Source organism: Agelaius tricolor, unplaced genomic scaffold (assembly GCF_023055355.1).
Source record: "Agelaius tricolor isolate 1412-34295 unplaced genomic scaffold, bAgeTri1.0.p SCAF_1, whole genome shotgun sequence".
In the NCBI taxonomy this organism is placed as follows: Eukaryota; Metazoa; Chordata; class Aves; order Passeriformes; family Icteridae; genus Agelaius; species Agelaius tricolor.
The window spans coordinates 107,027,424-107,046,561 of record NW_027269261.1 but is presented as its reverse complement, the minus strand read 5'-3'; the positions used below and the strand labels follow the sequence as shown (position 1 = coordinate 107,046,561).

The following is a 19,138-nucleotide window of genomic DNA, read 5'->3' as shown; positions in this document are numbered from 1 at the left end:
CTGCAAGAACAAATGCAGCTACGTCTAATGCTTAAATTTAAATTTATTTCATTAGGCAAATAATATCCATTAATAATAAAAAATCTTAATAGTAGTAGCAAATAATATAAATTAATTTTCTACCAGATGAGATAGTAAACAACAGAAATTTATTTCAAATCAGTTGGTTCCAAGTTGGAATGGTTTTTAATTATTGTTTCCGTTTCATGTCATAAAACACTTGCTAATATAGATCTGTTCACACAATAATACAGAAAATAGGTGTTTTCAATAGAATAAACCTTAATTTAACCTAAAATTTAGCAGATGAATATATAAATTCTATGTTTTCTTATGATTTCTCTTTTTCATTCATAATGAAGGAGGAAAATTCATTAATGTAAAAAAAGTAATGCTAAATTATGTGATCTGACATCCTAAATCTGTTGTGTTTAAGTCTAGGGTTATTTCAACTGCAGATAAAAATCTTCAATGAAGGATGTGAAAATGCTATTTCATTAGACATAAGGCCTCTTTAGTTCTTGGATACAATACATTAGATAATCACAAAATATACCTGGACAAATATAAACAGAAGAATAAAGAAAGCAGAAAGGAATAATTGTGCAGAAAAGGGAGTACTATATCAACAAAAGGGAAAAAAGTCCATAGAAAGAGGAATAGTGTCTTTGCACTTAGAAATTTAAAAAACCCACATTAGAAGTATTAAAAAAAAAAGTTAATCAGATAATTAAGGATGAGAAGGAAAACTAAAAATTTACAGTTGCTTCCTAATATTTCTACAACGTCCACAGTTTGAATCTAAAATAGAATTAGATCAAAATTTTCTGCCATACTGTAATTTAGTTAAATCCTAGAGTGTTTTCTGGTAGTTCAATAAATACCTTGTGTTATTTCTTTATGTCTCAAGACAAAAATAATTTTGACATTTTTAAAACACTCAGTCTTTAAATTTTCAATGTTGTTATTTTAACTACATTGAAAACTATATTTGATTATAAAACTATATATGAAAACTATATATGATTAACTATATTTCCTGACACAAAGAGATCTCTAATTGATTAGTTACTTCTATCAATTTCATCAGCTCCTTTTCCAATGAGTATTCAGAGGAGAATACCCAGAACATTCCCAATGCAAGGTTTAAGTTAAGCAGTCTGAAACATTCTGAGATGTTGGAGTTGAATGATTTTATTTCCAAGCAGAAGCTGAGAGCCTTAGAAATTATTTATTTTTTAAATTAAAACTATTTGTACACTTTGATTGGGTACAAGGTCAATGGTCATAGGATTAAATAGAGATTATTTAGCCTTGATATGTAAACAAATCTTGTGTTCTCTAAATTTCATGAGAGAAACTGAGCACACAGTCTTCAATTTCTGTACCAGTTTAAAAGCTACCTCGGTACTTTGCTGATTACAAATGCCAATGTGACATCCAACACAGAGCTTTAGGTGATAGCATAATAATTCTTAAAACTAGGCTATATTAGCCAAAAAGTCTTCAGAAATCACCAAAAATCAGGCAAATATTGTTAAATACCTCTCTGGAAGATCTGAGACACCCCTGTGCTATCCAGCATCAGGAGTTAGAGAATTAACGATCTTCTTTCATAAATATTTATCACTAATTTAAGTCTGCTTAAATGCCTGATGAATCTAGACAAGAAATATTTTCCTCTAATTCAGTATCTCACTTCACTATATTTCAAATTTAATTATCTTAGTAGCAGGTTAAGAGAAACAGAAAAACTGGGATAATCTGAGCTTTTTATATGGTACCAAAATTTCACTCAAAAGTTTCTCAAAATTATTAAGTCCAAAAAGTTTTCCTCAGTACATCCACTAATACCCTTAGTGTTTCTTGAGTAAAGACTACAATTAGGTATAATGCCATTGAATTAAATCTAACTTTTAATAGGACAAAGTTTAATCTTGTATGCAGCTATAGAAGATCTGAGGAAAGTACTCAGGTTTCTTCATGTACTTCACTGCTATAAATCCAATTCATTAATAGAAAATCATCAAAAAAACTGTGAGAGATTTTTCATTTGATTCCTTTGCTATCTTTTTAATTAAAAAAAAAGGTTTCCACTTGTTTTTGACAGCATCAGGAATGGTAGTAGCTGCCCTTCAGCAAGGTGCAAAAGCTTTCCCCCCCAAAATCAGGATATAACATCCCAAACAGAATATAAAACTTACCTTGAAAAAAGTCATGGTTGCTCCATCTTCAACTGCCCCATACTCTATCTTTGTCTGCTTGGCCAAGTCATCAGCAGAATCAATAGGGGACTCCATCCGTTCCACTGTCAGAAAGGCGGCTAGGTTAGCAGTGTACGAGGAAATGATGATAAGTGTGAAAAACCACCAAATGCCTCCCACTATCCTGGTGGAGAGGGCTTTGGGCATGAGCTCAGAACCTAACGAAAACCAGGGGAGAAAGGTGAAACGGATGCACAGAAAACAATCAATAAGTGTTCAGCACTTTTTGCCACAGTGGGGAAATGGAATCACTGTGCAAAAAAAATCTTTAAGCTACAGGTTTAGATGTACTGCTTGTAAAAACACACACAACTGAAATGCAAAATAACTGGTTAAATTTATAAAGACATATCTTTTTGGAGCTGTGGAAATCAAAATATAGTAATGGGAGATTCGCTGGTCAGTGCCATTTTAGAATTTCTAAACATATATATAAAAATACCAAGAATAAAAAAGCAGTAACTTCAACTTGCTTTCCAGAACAAATAAGCAATTGATGAAGGTGCCAGATATGAAATGAAGGATTTCATATCTGAAAAACAAAACTTTAAATCTATTATAAATATGCTTTTGAGTTTTTCCATTTACATTGCTGTAAATGATAGTTAATTAAATGTTGAGATAAAAAAATTCATATCTCCCATCTCTATGTTTAGCCCCACAATTTCATTTAAATATGGGTGGCTATGCTAAAAACTTCAATTTAATAGAATAGCAATAAAAATATTAGACTTCTATACATAAGCTTCATAAAGATAGATTATAATTCATTGCTGGAGTTGCCTGCTCATGGCACGAAAGAATGGAGGGGGAGACAGACACTGTATAGTAATTTGCATAATTTTTAATGCAAATTTGGAGCCTAATGAGACAAATTGAAGCACATAAACTCCTCTTGTGTTTAATTACAAAAAATAGGAATAAATTAAATTCACTGTAATATACAATTACAAATATTTGTCATAAATGAGCATGTATGGATTTTTTCCATAATGTTATAATTGAATGAAATGAAATTTCTAATGATGTCAAATAAACAATTTCAAGTTTCATTTTAAGAACTTTATGTAAGATCTTTTAGAAGTATCTGGAAACTTGTTTTCAAGGAAACAGTTTCATCATATCCACTATACAATTGTACCGAAACAACCCCTTTTTGTTAATTGGTTACTATGTTTGCTTTTATATCTTCTGGGTAAAATGGAATGAAGGCAAGATGGACTATTTTATTCCTGTTAAATTTTAGTGCTTATATTGAATTAGTTAAGGAACTGGTCCAGCAAGGTAACACATCTTCATATAGGTGAAAGATTATGTCAAACTTCCAAACTCAATGTGAAAAAAAGAACAGAAGGGCTGGGGAGAGAGGGAGGAAGAAAACATAAGAAAGGGAAAAAAGAAGTGGTATCATAACTGGACTACTGTATTCAAAAACAGCCCATCTTACCCTGCAGTTCATCTTACCCTTGCTGTTTCAAACAAAAAAGGCTGACAGACTTGGACATGACAGCCAACTCCAGCGCCAGACTCTGCCTAGAATTCTGCAAGGGAAAAAGTAGAAAAGTACCTGTCTGATGGAGTTGCTCCTAGGCCCTGTTAGTCAGACACTTAGACACCATAACACTAAGAGATTTCCCAACAAGCCCACTATCATTAACTCTTTTTAATTGCTCTCATTTCATTTTAAAAACCAACACCAGTAAAGTCAGACAGGACTGGAAAGAAGAGAAGAGTGGAGACATTGGCCACAGTTCCCCCAGTTCCCACGAGCTCGTACCTTACCAGGGACAGAAACCGAGTGCCACCTGGGCCCATGAAACAGAGCCTGGTCAGGGGCTGACTGTCATGTACCCAAGGTAACGCCATGTCCAGCACTATATCCCACAGTTTCCTGGGAGCGAGAGGTGCCAGCAAGACATGCATGAGTTTCCTCTATCATGTATCCTCCAGCACTAAGCAAATCTTTTGTAAAGAAGCAGCACTTAATATGCTGATATGAGTATGGCCCAAGTGCTTCTATATTGTTACTGCTATTAGGTGAGAACTTCCATGCTTTTCTGAAAGCCTACTTTTAGATGACTTTAGGTTTTTGAGATTTCTTTTTAAAGCAATCAACAAAATCAAGACTGATGCTGCATCCTTACAATGGTGCCTTTAAGGTTTATTAAAGGTTGAACTGAGTAAAGGTAAAACAATATAAGGCAAGGACAGAGGGTCAGCCTTAATTCTAAAAAACTAGTTTTCCTTCAAGGAAAACTATTATCCTCCAAAGATATATTTTAAAATGAAGGTTAGGGTTTTTTTTTTTCTTATTTTGATTCTCAAAAACAATGTTTAGATGTTATGGACTAAAAAAACCTTTTCCTTGCAAAAAGATGATACAAAAATCTAAATTGCTTTTTCCATCATAGAAGCATAAAGCCACATAAGAAATAAAACTCAGCATTGATAGAAATTCTGACAATCCTGAGAACTGTGAATGGAATTTGAAATACCTTCTTTCATTCAGCATCCCTTTTTTTGATAGCTTCCTTAAAAGCAATCATTATCTTGCAAACATGTATTTGGCAATTGTGTTTCAACTATATAATTTCTTGACATGTATACTGACAACCTAGTTGATAGTAAACACTTAGCCAACTAAAGACATATTTTTATCTCTGATTTGAAATCCTGATTTCTTTTTACCCATTAACTCATGTTTTTCTGAGCACAGTACTCTTCTTGCTGAGGCATTAGGGAATTTTTAAGCCTACAAACTTGATATATGACAGAATATTTACTGCAGTTACAGGAAAGCTTCATGAAATCATTTGATGAGTTAAAACCAGGATTTATTTATAGCTGGTGTACTTATAATGGTAAGCTTTAAAAATGATTGCTCAAGTATATTCATTAAAACAACTCTACCAATATGCACTTGTTCCTGCCAACATTTTCTATGATTTTTTGGGGGAGATATGCAATGGTTATTTTTCCAGAAAGGAAAGCCATTCCTTTTAATGGCTCTTTAACAAGACTAATAATCTTTTGTATTACGCTATACTGCCCAATGAAATGTCAGTGCAAAAAATGAAACTGTGCTATTCACATGTGTCTGATATTATATGACTGTGTTCAAATCCTTATGGAAAAGGGCAATAAAATGGTGATATATTTTTATGGATCTATATATTTGGTATGCTTTCAAAATAAGAGGAATATGACAAGGAAATTACAGATTTTTAAGAATGTGCTTAAGCATTTTACTTAGACAGTTATAGTTAAAACTGAACGTTGGTTTTACTCTGAGCAATATGACTACACAGCTGCCAATTTTATTGTCAGCAATAGCATCAGTTTCTCAGTGCATGGATTGTTGAATATAGACATTGTTGAATGGTCATTCTGATTTTAAAAATATAAATTATGACTGGACAGGATTAAATCTCCTATATTATTTTATTTTATAGGTTCCAGCTACTAGATAAAATCTTTCTGTATTTGAAAGGCTTCTAGACCAAAATTAACCGAATTATAGATTTTTACATTATAGTCTTATCTGACAAAGGTATACTCATTCTTGGGTTGTTTAAATGGAGGTTTTTTAGGTAATGGACAGATTAGCTTGTTTAATTACGCAGTAAGGGTTTCCTGTTTAGGCAATAAACTGTATGGCTATGCTGTGCTTTTTTATGTCTTAAATTTTTTATCTGTCCTCAGGCTAATTCGTAAGGTGTTGGGAATGCCTGGATAATCATAAAAAAAGCTGGTTTATGGCTACATGCACAGAGGCACCCATGCAAGTGACTTGCGCCAGAGAACTGTGACCCCCAGCAAAAAGTGGGACATGGTGCCCAAGAGAAAGAGCAGACTGAGTCGTATACCTTGCTGCATGAGAGCTCCAACTCCAAACCAGAAACTATTTAGCAAGGTAAAATTGTTTTCCACCACGTCTGAATCAGGGTTGCAAGGATGTGGATTATACCACTCATAGGGACTAAACCTGTGGTAATTGACAGAAGAAAAAGAACAGATTTAAAATGCAGCCATCACAAAGTCTATCCAGCAAAACTGCTGCAAAAGAAAAAGAAAAACAAGAGAGGTTATAAAGAAAATAGTGATTGAAAGTTTTTACAGTGTGATTGCATTACAGTTAACAGCAATATTAAGAAAAAACAATACTGAAGATTAACATTCTTAACTGTTGCTGATACTGATAAAGTTGCATACAGATTGGCTCTGAAAGTTTCCAAGTGCCACCTGTAAACATCAAAGCACTTATTCTTTTATTGACACCAATAGAATTCCAGACAATTGGTCCCATTTAGGATTAGGCTCTTATAACCACTGTGACAGTATTTTGCATCTTGAAAGAAAATTAACACCTGTTAAATCACAGAACTTCACTAGAAAAAAAAAATACATCAGGCAAAATGTTTCTTTCTCATAAAAATTACAAATAATGAATATAACAGAAAATAAATAGTTAGCAGTGAAAGTGACATTGCTAATCACCAAACACTACAATTCACAGAAAAAAAATACTATAGCAAATTAAAGGAATTGCATCCTGTCCTGTGAGGTGCACAGTAGCATCCCTGGAAAGGTTTTCCAAAAGAAGCTGGGGACACTCACAAGCACCTTGCAGGGCCAGGCTCTGAGAAAAGAAAAAAAAAAGAAAGAAAAAGATAAACATAAAGGAAAAGACAATTTAATTAATTATCTCAAAAATAGAACAGAGATAGTAGAAAGATGCCTGAGTCTGGCAATAGATTACAAGCAGATTATATACAATCAATGTAATTCATGGCTTTGCAATTGCTGTGCATTATGATGAGCTCATATCTAAATGCTATTTTATTAATTGTAGCTAAAACAAGCAAACATGTCTAGATAAATTATTCTTTGTTACAATTTCTTTTGTAAAATAAAGATTTTCAGTTCTCTCTTCCTCATGGTGCTTTTGGAGAACTAAATTTTAATTGCAATGTGCAAGATTATCCTAATAATTTTAGAGTTTTAATCACCATGCCTGGACTTGGAGGCACACTGTTGAGAGGGATTTTTATTTTATGCTTAAATCATATCTTCAAATCTTTGATAATGAATACATGTGTAATAGTTGCATGTGCATAATATATTTGAGTGAAAAAAATGAAAATCGCAACAACAGTATAATGGAACTAGCACAAGACACCAGCACAATAATTTTTAAAATTACAGATTTTTAATTATTAAATCAATATTAATGTATTTTCATAATTTCTCAAATCATTAAAGCCACTCTGTTAAAAACCCTTGGATAGGCAGCCTTTATGAAAGAACTTTTTTGGTGTATTTTATAATCAAAGCTATCTGAACTATTCATCTGTCACTTTGAAAAATAGAATTTTCTTCACAATAATATTTCAAACACATTATAATACAGAAAATCAAATGTTCCACTTTGAAGCTCTTAATGTAATGTTAAAGCACTTCTCGTCTTAAAAGTGTCTACTTGACAAAGAACTGTTTCATTTGAATCTCCAAATACTGATATGCTCTGCAAAAATGTTGATTGGGTTCTAATTAAACATTGTGACCTGAATTCTTCTATTACTTTATAGTAAAACTAGATCAGAAGTTTACTGTCTCATTAAAAATCTAAGTATCTTTCATGTCATGTTTTTGTGAATCCAACAAAACCTGGAAACCAAGCACTTGGTGAAACTGAAGCAGGCTTTTATACTCTTTTGCTGAGAGATATTTGAAAATTAAACTGGAAAATACCTGAGGACAATGTTTGCTAGACAAAACAAATATATTTTTTCTATTTAAATATATATTTCAAGTGTTATTTACAGTGATTGTGACATTACTGAAAAATCTAAAACATAACTTGGCAGTTTTACCTTTTTGTTCTGATGGCTTATGTTATTTAATAATTTTATTTTACTTTGAAGCACAGAAAAATTGTCCATAGTTATAAAAAAAGGAGGAAACTACCTACAAGACATACAAGATGGCTTTAGAAGAAAGAAACAATGCAATCTAAGTCCTGTAGTTTTGGAATTCTCTACTTATAAAGTAAGAAAAATTAATACTGGCTTATTATGGATAAATATTGTTCCTCCTTATTTTAAGGATGCTCTATGATATTAGATTGTCTAGTGTAAAAATCTTAAGGTATGGATCCTTAATCATTTTTTTTAATGTACTACATGTGTGTATAAGTTTCATGCTGTTTAGCCTATTGCAATAAATATTCACAAATCACAGAGTTACAGGTTCACCTAGCAGGATTTATAAGCCAGGATCATGCTCAGGGCAGTGTCCATCATTTCAAAACAAGGGACTGTTCAGTCATGTCTCAAAAACACACAAAGACAAGAATTCCACAGATTCTTGGGAAAATCATTCCCACGTTTAGTTATCATGACAACAACTTTTTCTTTAAGTCAGGCTAGAGCCTCCCTTGTTTCCAAGCATCAAGAATACCATCTTTTTTTAATCAGCTTCTCTTATTAGAAAGTGACTGTTAGGAAAATTCCTTCTGCCTGATCCCAGAACTGCTCACACTATTTAAATGTGTTATTCTAAATGATATTATAAGAATAATCACTTTGCTTGATTAATGGACTACCTTCCTACTAATTTAAATGCAGAAAACTTGCTCAATCAAGAACAAGCATAAAGCAAAAAGAGAACTTCAATGAACAGATGCAATTTTGAAGATTGATTTTTCTGACCACTGATAACAGGTACTCTTCCCATATACCATTTCTATTAGTGTTTATTCTAACATTTCCGATACAGCCTCTTAATCTCTAACACCTTCAAGTATCTGAAATACTAAAAAAAATGGATTATAAATGAACTGCACAACACCTGAGTTTCAGTTTTCCTAATTGCTGCTACCCACTGAAAAGGTACAAGTACTCCTCAGAAATTATTGGCTAGTGCAAGTAGTGTTTAAAACTCAGCTATCTCAGCAATCTACAGGGAAGAAAGATTTGTGTTAAATTTAATTCCACTTCAGGAATATGTATGATATTAGAAATTAAAATTAGTATGCCCAATGATCAGACAAACCTACTTCAGAACTGCAAATTATTTGAGACGACTATAATTTATTATATTCTGTATTCACACAGCATTTGAAATCATAGTGTAGAAGCCCAGAAGACATGGGATCTTATGTGTGTGTCTCAAACACCTGTAGTTGAATAGCCATGGAGCCAACCAAGTGTTGGTAAGAGCATGTTGTGGTAAAGAACATGATGTGACTGGAGAAGGAGTACATGGGAGATATGGCAGCATTTTTTTTGAGAAATGCCCTTGGTCTGGCTGCTGAAATAAATGCAACACAGTCCAGTTCAAGCACAGGACAGAGGTCAAAAAGTAGGCATGGACTATTGATCAAAGGCTGACCCAGTACTGGTGGATCAAGACCTCAAAACTATTTTCAGAAAGGTCTGGAAGAACTGTCTGCATATGAAAATTAATTTGTATAGAAAGCAAGAAACTCATCTCCAGGGTGGGGAAACATAGCTATAAAAAGGTATGTCCATAAAGCCCAGATGGTGCCCACAGGACCCTGGAGACCCTACCAGCTGGATCAGACTGGAGCCAGCACTGGTGATCTTTTTAGGCTCCTTGAGCCTGTTTGAATCCAGAACCTGTCATAATATTAACTGTGATCTACTGCTAACATTTCTGCTTCTCTTTTTATTTAGGAGTTTGATGAGATAAGATTCTGTTAATTCTTGACCTGCAGGCACTCACTCCTCCCTTCCAGTGTCCAGTTTGAGACAAACTCAGGAAGAGATGTGACTTAGGATTTACTAGAACAGCTTCTACAGTTTTGGTCTGTGAATAAAAACACAGTCTCCTAGAGAGTCATGGGACTCAGTCTAGAGGAGCTTAGATGTGATTGTAGACACAGGGTATTTGTACACCCACTACACTCAGAGCAGTACATCCTGTCACACACTGACTGCTGCTTTCAGTTGCTTTCATAAAAGGTGTGTGGTCTAGCATGCTCCATACAAATCAACTCAATTCAAAGCTGCTGAGAATATGTAAAGGACACCCTCCACCAATTTCAATAGTTCTCAAATCAAAACCTGTCAGTTTATCTCTGATGATAGCATGAAGATAGTATTATGTTTTGAAAGCAAATTAATAGATATGCTTAATACAGACTGTAATATCTGGAGATAAAGACATTTTTAATTTAAGCTGTATCTTCTGGAAGGCAATGCAACTTGTTAAAAAGAGCAGAAAACCCCAAACTACAATTTAGAGAGAACAGAAAATGGACTAGTGGAGTAATATTTGTAATTGAATTTTCATTATACCAAAACACAGCTGCCTAGGAATATTGCACAGAACTGAATTTATACCAGTAGGGATACTCCTTGTGGGAAAAATGTGGCTTGGACCCATTAGTATTACATATAGGCCATTTGAGTTTTATGTGTTGATTTCAGATATTTGCTAAACAGGTACCAGGTACTGTCATTCAATCATATTCATCCTGTTACCTGTTAAAATCTTATAGAGAACTTTTCTGGATGGTCTAAAACAGCTTTTTTCTTTTTTTTAATTATTTTATTAAAATAATTATTTTTCTTTTGTCTCTCAGGATCAAAAAAACCAAAACATAAGGGATTTTTAAAACACAGGTTGGTACTGAATATTTAGCTAAAAATCCATGAGAGTTATCAGCTTCCGTTATAGCACCTGGACTTCAATTCTTACTTAAAAATGCATACTGACAAAATTTTTCGTCCTTATTGCTGACATGATACTGCTTTCAGCTCTGACCCAAATAGGAGCTACATAACAACTATGGAAAGGCTAAGAAAAATCTGTGTTCTACAAGATCGTTGGAAATTACAAGACAACAATCAAACACAATAAATTTATTTCATGGTCTGATGCAGTCAGATAGAATACTTCCCTATACTCATGGAATTATGAATATAGGCAAAGGAAATAAAGAAAACACAATTGCAAAGAAGTATGATGCAAGTATAATTTAAAGGACTAATGAGATTATTTACTGGTAGCTGTGCTTAGTTTATTTAAATTACATTCTTTTCCATGGTATTTCAAACACCATGTAACTATTGTGGGTTTTTAAATGAACACATAAATAAATTGAGACTAAATAATATTACAAAAATATTATCTAAAGCATGATGTGACCAACACATTCCTCATAGCCAGCAATATATGCCACAGACAGCATAAAATTACACTGTGCATACTATTCCAGCATTAGTTCAAACCTGTCGAATTTCCTCCCTTTTCTTTGCATCAGGCCTATAAAGAAAAGTAAAGAAAATATGATTACCCACTTACATGCACATAGACATGTGTTTTGCAGTCAGACCAAGAAGTGAGCAGACAAGAGCCAGTAGCACAAAGATTTCACAAGCTGTAAAGCTTTATCTAATGACCAGAAATTGATAAATCAAAAGAATCTTACCCTATTTTCTTCATGAATGTGAGCACACTTATCCAGTGCTGGGTATCGCTGAACACAGCAAACCATCAGCTCTAATCTCAGCTCTAGCAAATTACTCATTCTCCCATTCGTTAGAGCAGAGTGTAGAATGATTTTTCTAGTCATTGTTTTATAGGGTTTCTGTGCAGGACTACACCCTTAATCCATATCTTACTGCATAAAAACTGACAAATTACAATATTTCGAAATTTTTTCAAGAATATCCAGGATGCTTTATCAAAACATACTACACTATTTAAGAACAAAACATGTTACTGCTTCTCTTTATTAAAGCCTCATTTCTTTTTTCCTAAATTATGGCTTTTAGAAAAACTGAGATTTTTTCTGTTTGGATCCTTCATTGTCCCACCATGTGGCATTCATTGCCACACCTGATGACTTCTGGGCTGTAAACAGAGATCATAATTACCAAGACACCTGCCCTGCTCAGATACATTTTTCAGTACAGTAATTGCCTTGCTTGCACTGTTGTCATCTTCCACATCATCTTCCCTCATATAGCTGCCATGCTTTTGCTGCTTCCTGAGAAGAACTAATCACCTAACACTTATTTTATATATTAAACAAATCCCCATCTAAAGCAGTTGCATTGAATCATCACCTCTCCATTGACTAGAAATTCAACCTAAAGGACTTTTTACATCATTAAAAAATATCTATAAATCTTCTCAATTTGGGTGATATAATTCAATCCAAAATCTAGAAAGGCACCAAGATTCATGTGGAAGTTCTATACACACTTTACAGAATTTTGTTTTATATGTTTACCCTGTATACCTTTAAATTGCTTATAGGTACTATTAATTTTAAACATCAACAGGATCTTGTTAAATCCCATTGAGTCAGAGATAAAATACCAATACACAAGCTACTGCAGGATCAGAACCAAAATCTTCATTATATGAATGAATATATCTTGTCCCATTTTTACACAATTTAAGCTTTCTGGCTAAATGAAAAAAAACCAAAAGACTAAAAAGACCAAACACAATATTATCTTATTAGGAAATAATATAAAAATTTTTTCATAAAATTCTACTATAAGCAACATGAACCATACAGGAGTAATATAACCCAGCAACAGGGAATATGTAGTGATTTTTGGAACTTGTCAGTTTGTATTGCCCTATTAGCTACTAGTCCTGCTCTAAAATCCAAAGAAATATAGGCTAGGGAGGTACAGAAATGCGTAGATAAGTCATAGGTCAAATCAGAACCAAAACTATAAAGGCTTTTTTGTTTGATGAAAATTAATTAAATAAATAAATTTAAATAAAATTAAATAAATGATATAAAAATTCTTAACTATTATGTGATAATTATAATAACTTTATGATAACTGAAACATTTGTTTTTACAGATGTGAATTAAGAGTTTATTAAAATTCATTACTATTCTGGATTAAAGACATAGCATATTACCATCATAAGTAAAGATTAATGTATGATGGAAACAAGTGTAAAAGGTATACATACAATCTAATTTTTGAAGCACTAGTCAGGTATTATTGCTTAATTTAGTATATACACTGGTTTCAGTTCTTACATAACTTTTCAGTTTCCAGAATATTAGTCCATCCATTTCTTGAACAGAAGAAATGTCAATAGAGTTATATATTAAATGACAGTCAAGAATCTGAAGAACACTTATTTAAAATTACTATATTTTAATGCATGTGAACTTCACAATGATTGTAGGCTTCTCCCACAATCAGTGTCCTGACTGCTGCTAAATACATTGAAGTCTTACAAAAAATATTCTAGGAGATATTCTGAGATATCTCGAGTATGGTATGGTAGGGGAGATGTCAAAAGAGTTGCTTTCATTTTAGTTTTCACAAGATTTCCAACCCTTCCTGAGTTCTGAGTGACAATTCAGAGAACCAGAGTATTTGTTGTGTTAGAAAATATTTTGCCCCTTTTTGGCAATATATATAAAATGATGCCTCCAACATGATTTTCCCCCTTTGTATGCTTTGCTCTTTAGGCTCTTAGCATACCTGAGAATCTTTGAGCCTTCATTTGTACTCCCTCATTCCTCTGACTCGATAGTGATAATTGGGTGCCATTTTAAAAAACAGGTTATTCACAATACTTCTAATATTTTTAATTTGCACTTTCTGCCCAACTAGCCTACATTTAGCTGTTTCATATAACATTCTTACATATTTACCAGAAAATATTATTATTGTTTACCCATATATGTCCTCCCTAAGTATATTGAAAAAAAAATGGAAGAAATAAAATATTGGCTACTTTGGAAAATCCTCATCCCTATTTTTAGAAATACTTAAATTTCAAGCAATCTGTAAATTCTTTTTCACTGGGATAGAGTCAATTTTCTTCCTAGCAGGTGGTATAAGCTGGTATGAAGTTCAGTTTTGGATGTAGTGTGGTAGCAGTGTTGACAATACATTTATGTTTTTAGAGGTTGCTAAGTCATATTTATATGATTTCATCCTTTTCTGCCTTCAGGAGTGCCCTGGTCTTGCACATCTGTCACTATAGGACACGAACACAAGCTCACACTGCTGTTCTCAAGGTGAAGAAAAAAGGGGAAGTTTATTTTCTGCCTCTAACATTTATAATATTCCAAAAGTGATAGCAGGTTGGAGGGTGACAGTGACACCTCTCCAATGACACTGGTCAAAGTAACAGTCTATCAACTCTCTCCTCCTCCATAAATGAATGCAAAACAATGAGTTATTTACAGAAAGTGTGTGAGAAAGTTCACTACAAGAATGTCAACATCAGAAGGCTTAGAAAATCTTAAAAAACCAGGGTGATACACATCCTTTCCTCATGATTTTTAAGCTCATCTTGAGGGGTATGCAACCATATAACAGAAAACATTTAGAAACAGAGGCTGAGCATCATCAGAATATGCCTTGTCCAGGGATGACTCTGTCCAGTGTGTGCCTCTGATTAACAGTGCTGAGCCTTCTAGTGAGTCCTGTGCCTAACAGAACAGAAAATCTCTTTTAATCAGACTAATCAGCCAAGTGACTTTTGTATTACAGGCCCTCCTCAGCTTTAGTAGTTTTGAACTTGGCTTCTGACATGGAGGGCACTTCTCTCAGAAGTTAAAATATAGGATAAAAGTTCATCTACTGAACCTTGGCCAGTAGTCATGAAAAGGGTGGCTAAGGAAGATGGAAAGGGGAAGCTGGGGGAATTATATTGGTTATAAATTGCAAGGACTTATATCTGGTCAAGAAGCAAGAGAGAAACCATTATGTACTGACTACAAACTGCCCCTCAAGCTCCCTTCTCTCTCTGGGGGTGGGCAGAGGAACCTGGAGTGAAGGAATAAAGTAAAACTTGGAAAAGGGGGGAAGAAAGGCATCTCAGTGTCTGTATTTCTCACCTTCTGAAATTTTTTCAGGTGATGACAACAACTGGTGAGCATCTCCCTGCCTTTATCTCAACCCAGGAGCATGCTCATCCTATTTTCTCTCCTTATCCTGCTGATGAAGGGATTTATTCTCTAAGCAAACATTTGGACCTCAGTCAAGGTTAACTCCCCAAAACAGAATTGGCTTACTTCCTATATTAAGAATCCTCTTTTTGGAGATGTGATTTGAGTTCTGGTCAACAGTTTGAGGACCTACCCTCACACAACACAAAAAAACCTGCCCATGCTCCATCCAGGAGCTACAATAAGGTTTAAATGGTAACTCTTTCACTGGAGTTATTCTACAAAGCTCTATTTACATATCCAGCAAAAGAGAAAGTCTAAACTGTGCCTCCACATGGATTACACAGATTAGTCATCATCTGAATATCTTTTGATGGCTAGAAGGTCACAAAGAAAAACAAAAGAGCATTCACACAAATATAGACTCTTATTTTCTATATGCAATTTCTTCCCTTTATCACCTCTTTTACTTCTGCTAAATCTTAGACACACTTCTTCATCTTTCAGCTGCCTCTTCAGATACTTCTGGAATACTTACAGAAGCTTAAAAAATGTCATATACAAATGGAACTATGAAGATATGCATGAAATGAACCTAAGTAACCCTGTAATCTCAGTGTGACCCTCTTCAGCTTCCACCCTTCCACACTATTCCTTGTGCTCACTTGTTTTGTCATGTCTAAAATTAGACTTGCCTGCTTCTCCAGGAGAAAACCTGTCTTATTTGCTTTGTGAAGTCTGTACCACATCTAGTCCTGGATGAGAAATCTCTGCTTCAGTTCAAGATACGTTTTATGTTCTCAAATAAAACTTAATCTGAATAAAGAAAAATAAAATTTTTCAAGTTGAGAGCCATAACCTGTTGTGTTTATAGGAGTGTACTCCAGAGAAGTACTCATGTGGACTTTCGTAGCTTTTAACTCTTCTGTACACATCTGCTTCTGCCCACACTCAGAAATAAGTACTTAACTAAATTAATTAAACCCCTACTGCATTGTTAGTATTTACCAAGGAGTAGAGAAAGGCAAAAGTCAAGTTCTTGTTTTCCTTCAGTCAGTAACTGACACAAACAGGACCAAAAGTTTTAATTCCTTTCAAGGGGCACCTCTTTCTCATTCTATTGCCTTTTAATTTTTATTACTGTAGTAATAACTTCTCCTACATACAAATCAAGCCTTACCAGCTCATGGTTGACATGTGAAGACAGCCATAAAGAACAGAAAAAAATTACAGCAGGAGGGTGTTTTCAGACACAGTATTACTCTCTGTATTGCCTTTTTATTTATTCAAACCAGAGTAGCTGCAGCTTTCTGTATCCTAGAATGAGACACTTCAGTTTTCCTTCTCTCTAAAAACACTTGCTTTATAGCTTAACACAAAAAGTGACAAATATTTCCTTTCTTATTCAATAGTCCTGCTGTACATCCTGTAATAGAACTGAAGCTTCACATCAATTTTTAGTTAAGGTTCTGCAAGATAATACAATTGTTATCTGCCTTATCTAATTTTTATAAAATGTAAACTAGACAGAACACCATTCCTTGCTTGGCTCACAGTACAATAAACTCAGAAGACTCTCTAAAGTTTATTGTTTGTAAAATATACTTATTTACTTTTTGCCAGAAAGACAGGAGATATGCTCCTGTATCACAGTGTCTTTATTGATCGATTCAAACTCTTAACAAAAACATTACTTACCACCCTAAACTATGCCTACAGTACATTATGTGTTTTTTGAGATCTTCCTGCCAAGTATTGACAAGCACATGTCTTTTGATTGAAGTATTTTAGACAGCTTTGCAGGCCCAAACTGATGTTACCCAGAGAAGCAATTTCCATTTCCCTAAAGGGTCACACTGGACAGATAATGTACTTATTCATCTTCAGAGGTGATTAGTGCAATACATTATATAAGGCCTCCATTCCCTGAGTGCAGTAGCACTGTACAGTATCATTGCTACTGGAAGTAATTAGTATAGCATTTAGAAGGTGGTTGCCAAAGGAAGAAAATGTTTAAGGATCTTTTTCCTTCTCAAAGGAAAAGAAGACATTTTACAATGACCTGTGTGTAACTATGAAAACCAGACTCAAATTTACAGAGACTCAATTCAAAGAAAATGTGGAAATTGGTTTATTCGGCAATTTGAAATAAAGGTTGACCTCTGTTTAGGAGTGAGAGGGAGCAAGGGGGAAACCTCATTTCTCCCTGGAATTACCTGAAAGGAGGCTGCAGTGAGGTTGTATGAGGTGCAGTCTCTTCTGCCGTATATCAAGAGAAAGAACAAGAGGGAAGGGCCTCAAGCTGTACCAGTGGAGGTTCAGGTTAGATATTAGAATTTTTTTTCACTCCAAGAGTGCTTTGCCATTGAAATAAACTGGACCCAGATGTGGTGGAATCAGCATCTCTTGAAGTGAAAGTATCTAAGAGACATCTAGATGTGGCATTTTGAGATAGAGTTTTAGGGTGATTTTGGTAGTTCTGGGTTGATGGTTGGATTATATGATCTTGAAGTTCTCTTCCAACCGTGATGATTCTGAGTACTGGATATTTTGGTATTTTTAGAAGAAACATAAATTACTCTATTTAAATGTGAAATTAAAATCAGTAGTAAAATTAAATCAGTCTTTTTTAACTGCATGGTTAAATCTTAAAGCTAATCATATATTGTTCTGTTGGTGACCTGAATATGCAAAAGAGATAATGATTTTGTCACAAGCCTGATCTCAGGAGAGGATATAAGGCAGTGTAGCTAAGAACATTCTTTTGCATCATATGTCTAAAAATATGCACCAGATGAAGTGCTCTTAATGCAGGAGTTAATAAATCTTTCTGCAACGTACCTGGGCTTATATATGGGTACAATTTAATACATTAAGGTACAATTTATATTCTATCAATACTCATGACTGAAGAATACTGTTTAAATTTTTGTCTTTAATTCTTTCTAGTTGGGCACAAGAGATAAAATTTCAGGTATGCTGTATTCTGGTGTGAAACATTCCAAAAGCTCATCTTTCTAATTATATCAATTACAATAAGTACCAGCCAGAAAATTCTCATCTCTTATGCTAGGATTTTACTCTAATCTCACAGTTTGTCTATGCTGTTTCTATATTATAACAATTACTTCCCTGCTGATTTTATGGGTTAGTTTCATAACTTTAAAATTAATTTAATGACTATAATGTCAAATCTATAATAGACAGTCTGCCAGTAGAAGATCTATTTTTAAAAAGACCATAATTTTAAAAAAATATTTTAAAGTTGATGGGTTTCTTAAACATGTTATCTCTGGAAAATTACTCAAATATCTCTGAGTCTGAGTAACTTCAGCAAAAACCACAGAGAATATGTTCTTTCATACAGTGGGAGGAACTTTTCAGGAACTGTAAAAAACAAACACAATTCCTGATTTCTTTGTTTCTGAGATATTGCAAGGTGTAACTGTCCTAAAGATAAGCTTGAATACACAGAAAGCATGGTCATTCTTAACAAATGTGGTTCAAGTTTTCCAATTGATATCCTACTGCAAAATAAGAATCAGTCACATCAGAACTGGAAGAATCACACCTTTCCACAATATTCCTTTTGAAGAGCCTTATTATCTTTGATAAAATTATTACTATTTTGAGAACTAAGAAAAAAATGACAAAAGCATACCATAACTTTTAAAGATGAAAAATCCACACGCCTGTTAACATTAGTAGCTCTTCTTGCATTTCCTTGCCCACCTTACAGAAAAAATCAGGATTTGATCAGCATGGATTTTACATCCATTAAAGCTGTGTGCTATGAACTATTGAAATATGTAGACTTTGCACTCTCCTGACTAATAAACCCATAGTAATTTATACAAGAACCCTGTCAAGTATGGATAAACTCAAAGTTACACAAGTACAAACATACTCAGTTGAGTCCTGGCAAGGTAATATATCTTTAACAATATAAAACACAGTTATC

General features: G+C 33.9%; 1 protein-coding gene across 5 annotated transcripts in view; it reads right to left on the bottom strand.

The window, feature by feature from the left end:
* Positions 1 to 19,138, bottom strand: part of GRIK2 (glutamate ionotropic receptor kainate type subunit 2) — a 356,681-nt gene that overhangs the window by 86,329 nt on the left and 251,214 nt on the right. For 3 of the 5 annotated variants that reach the window (XM_071446488.1, XM_071446497.1, XM_071446506.1), the window contains 2 exons: positions 6,131 to 6,249; positions 2,205 to 2,422 (listed from right to left, as the gene is read on the bottom strand). In XM_071446488.1, coding sequence (XP_071302589.1) covers positions 2,205 to 2,422; positions 6,131 to 6,249 — 337 coding nt within the window. Of the gene's footprint in view, positions 1 to 2,204; positions 3,806 to 6,130; positions 6,250 to 6,428; positions 6,904 to 19,138 lie in introns of those variants that run through there. The other 2 variants (XM_071446514.1, XM_071446521.1) reach the window with 2 other exon arrangements.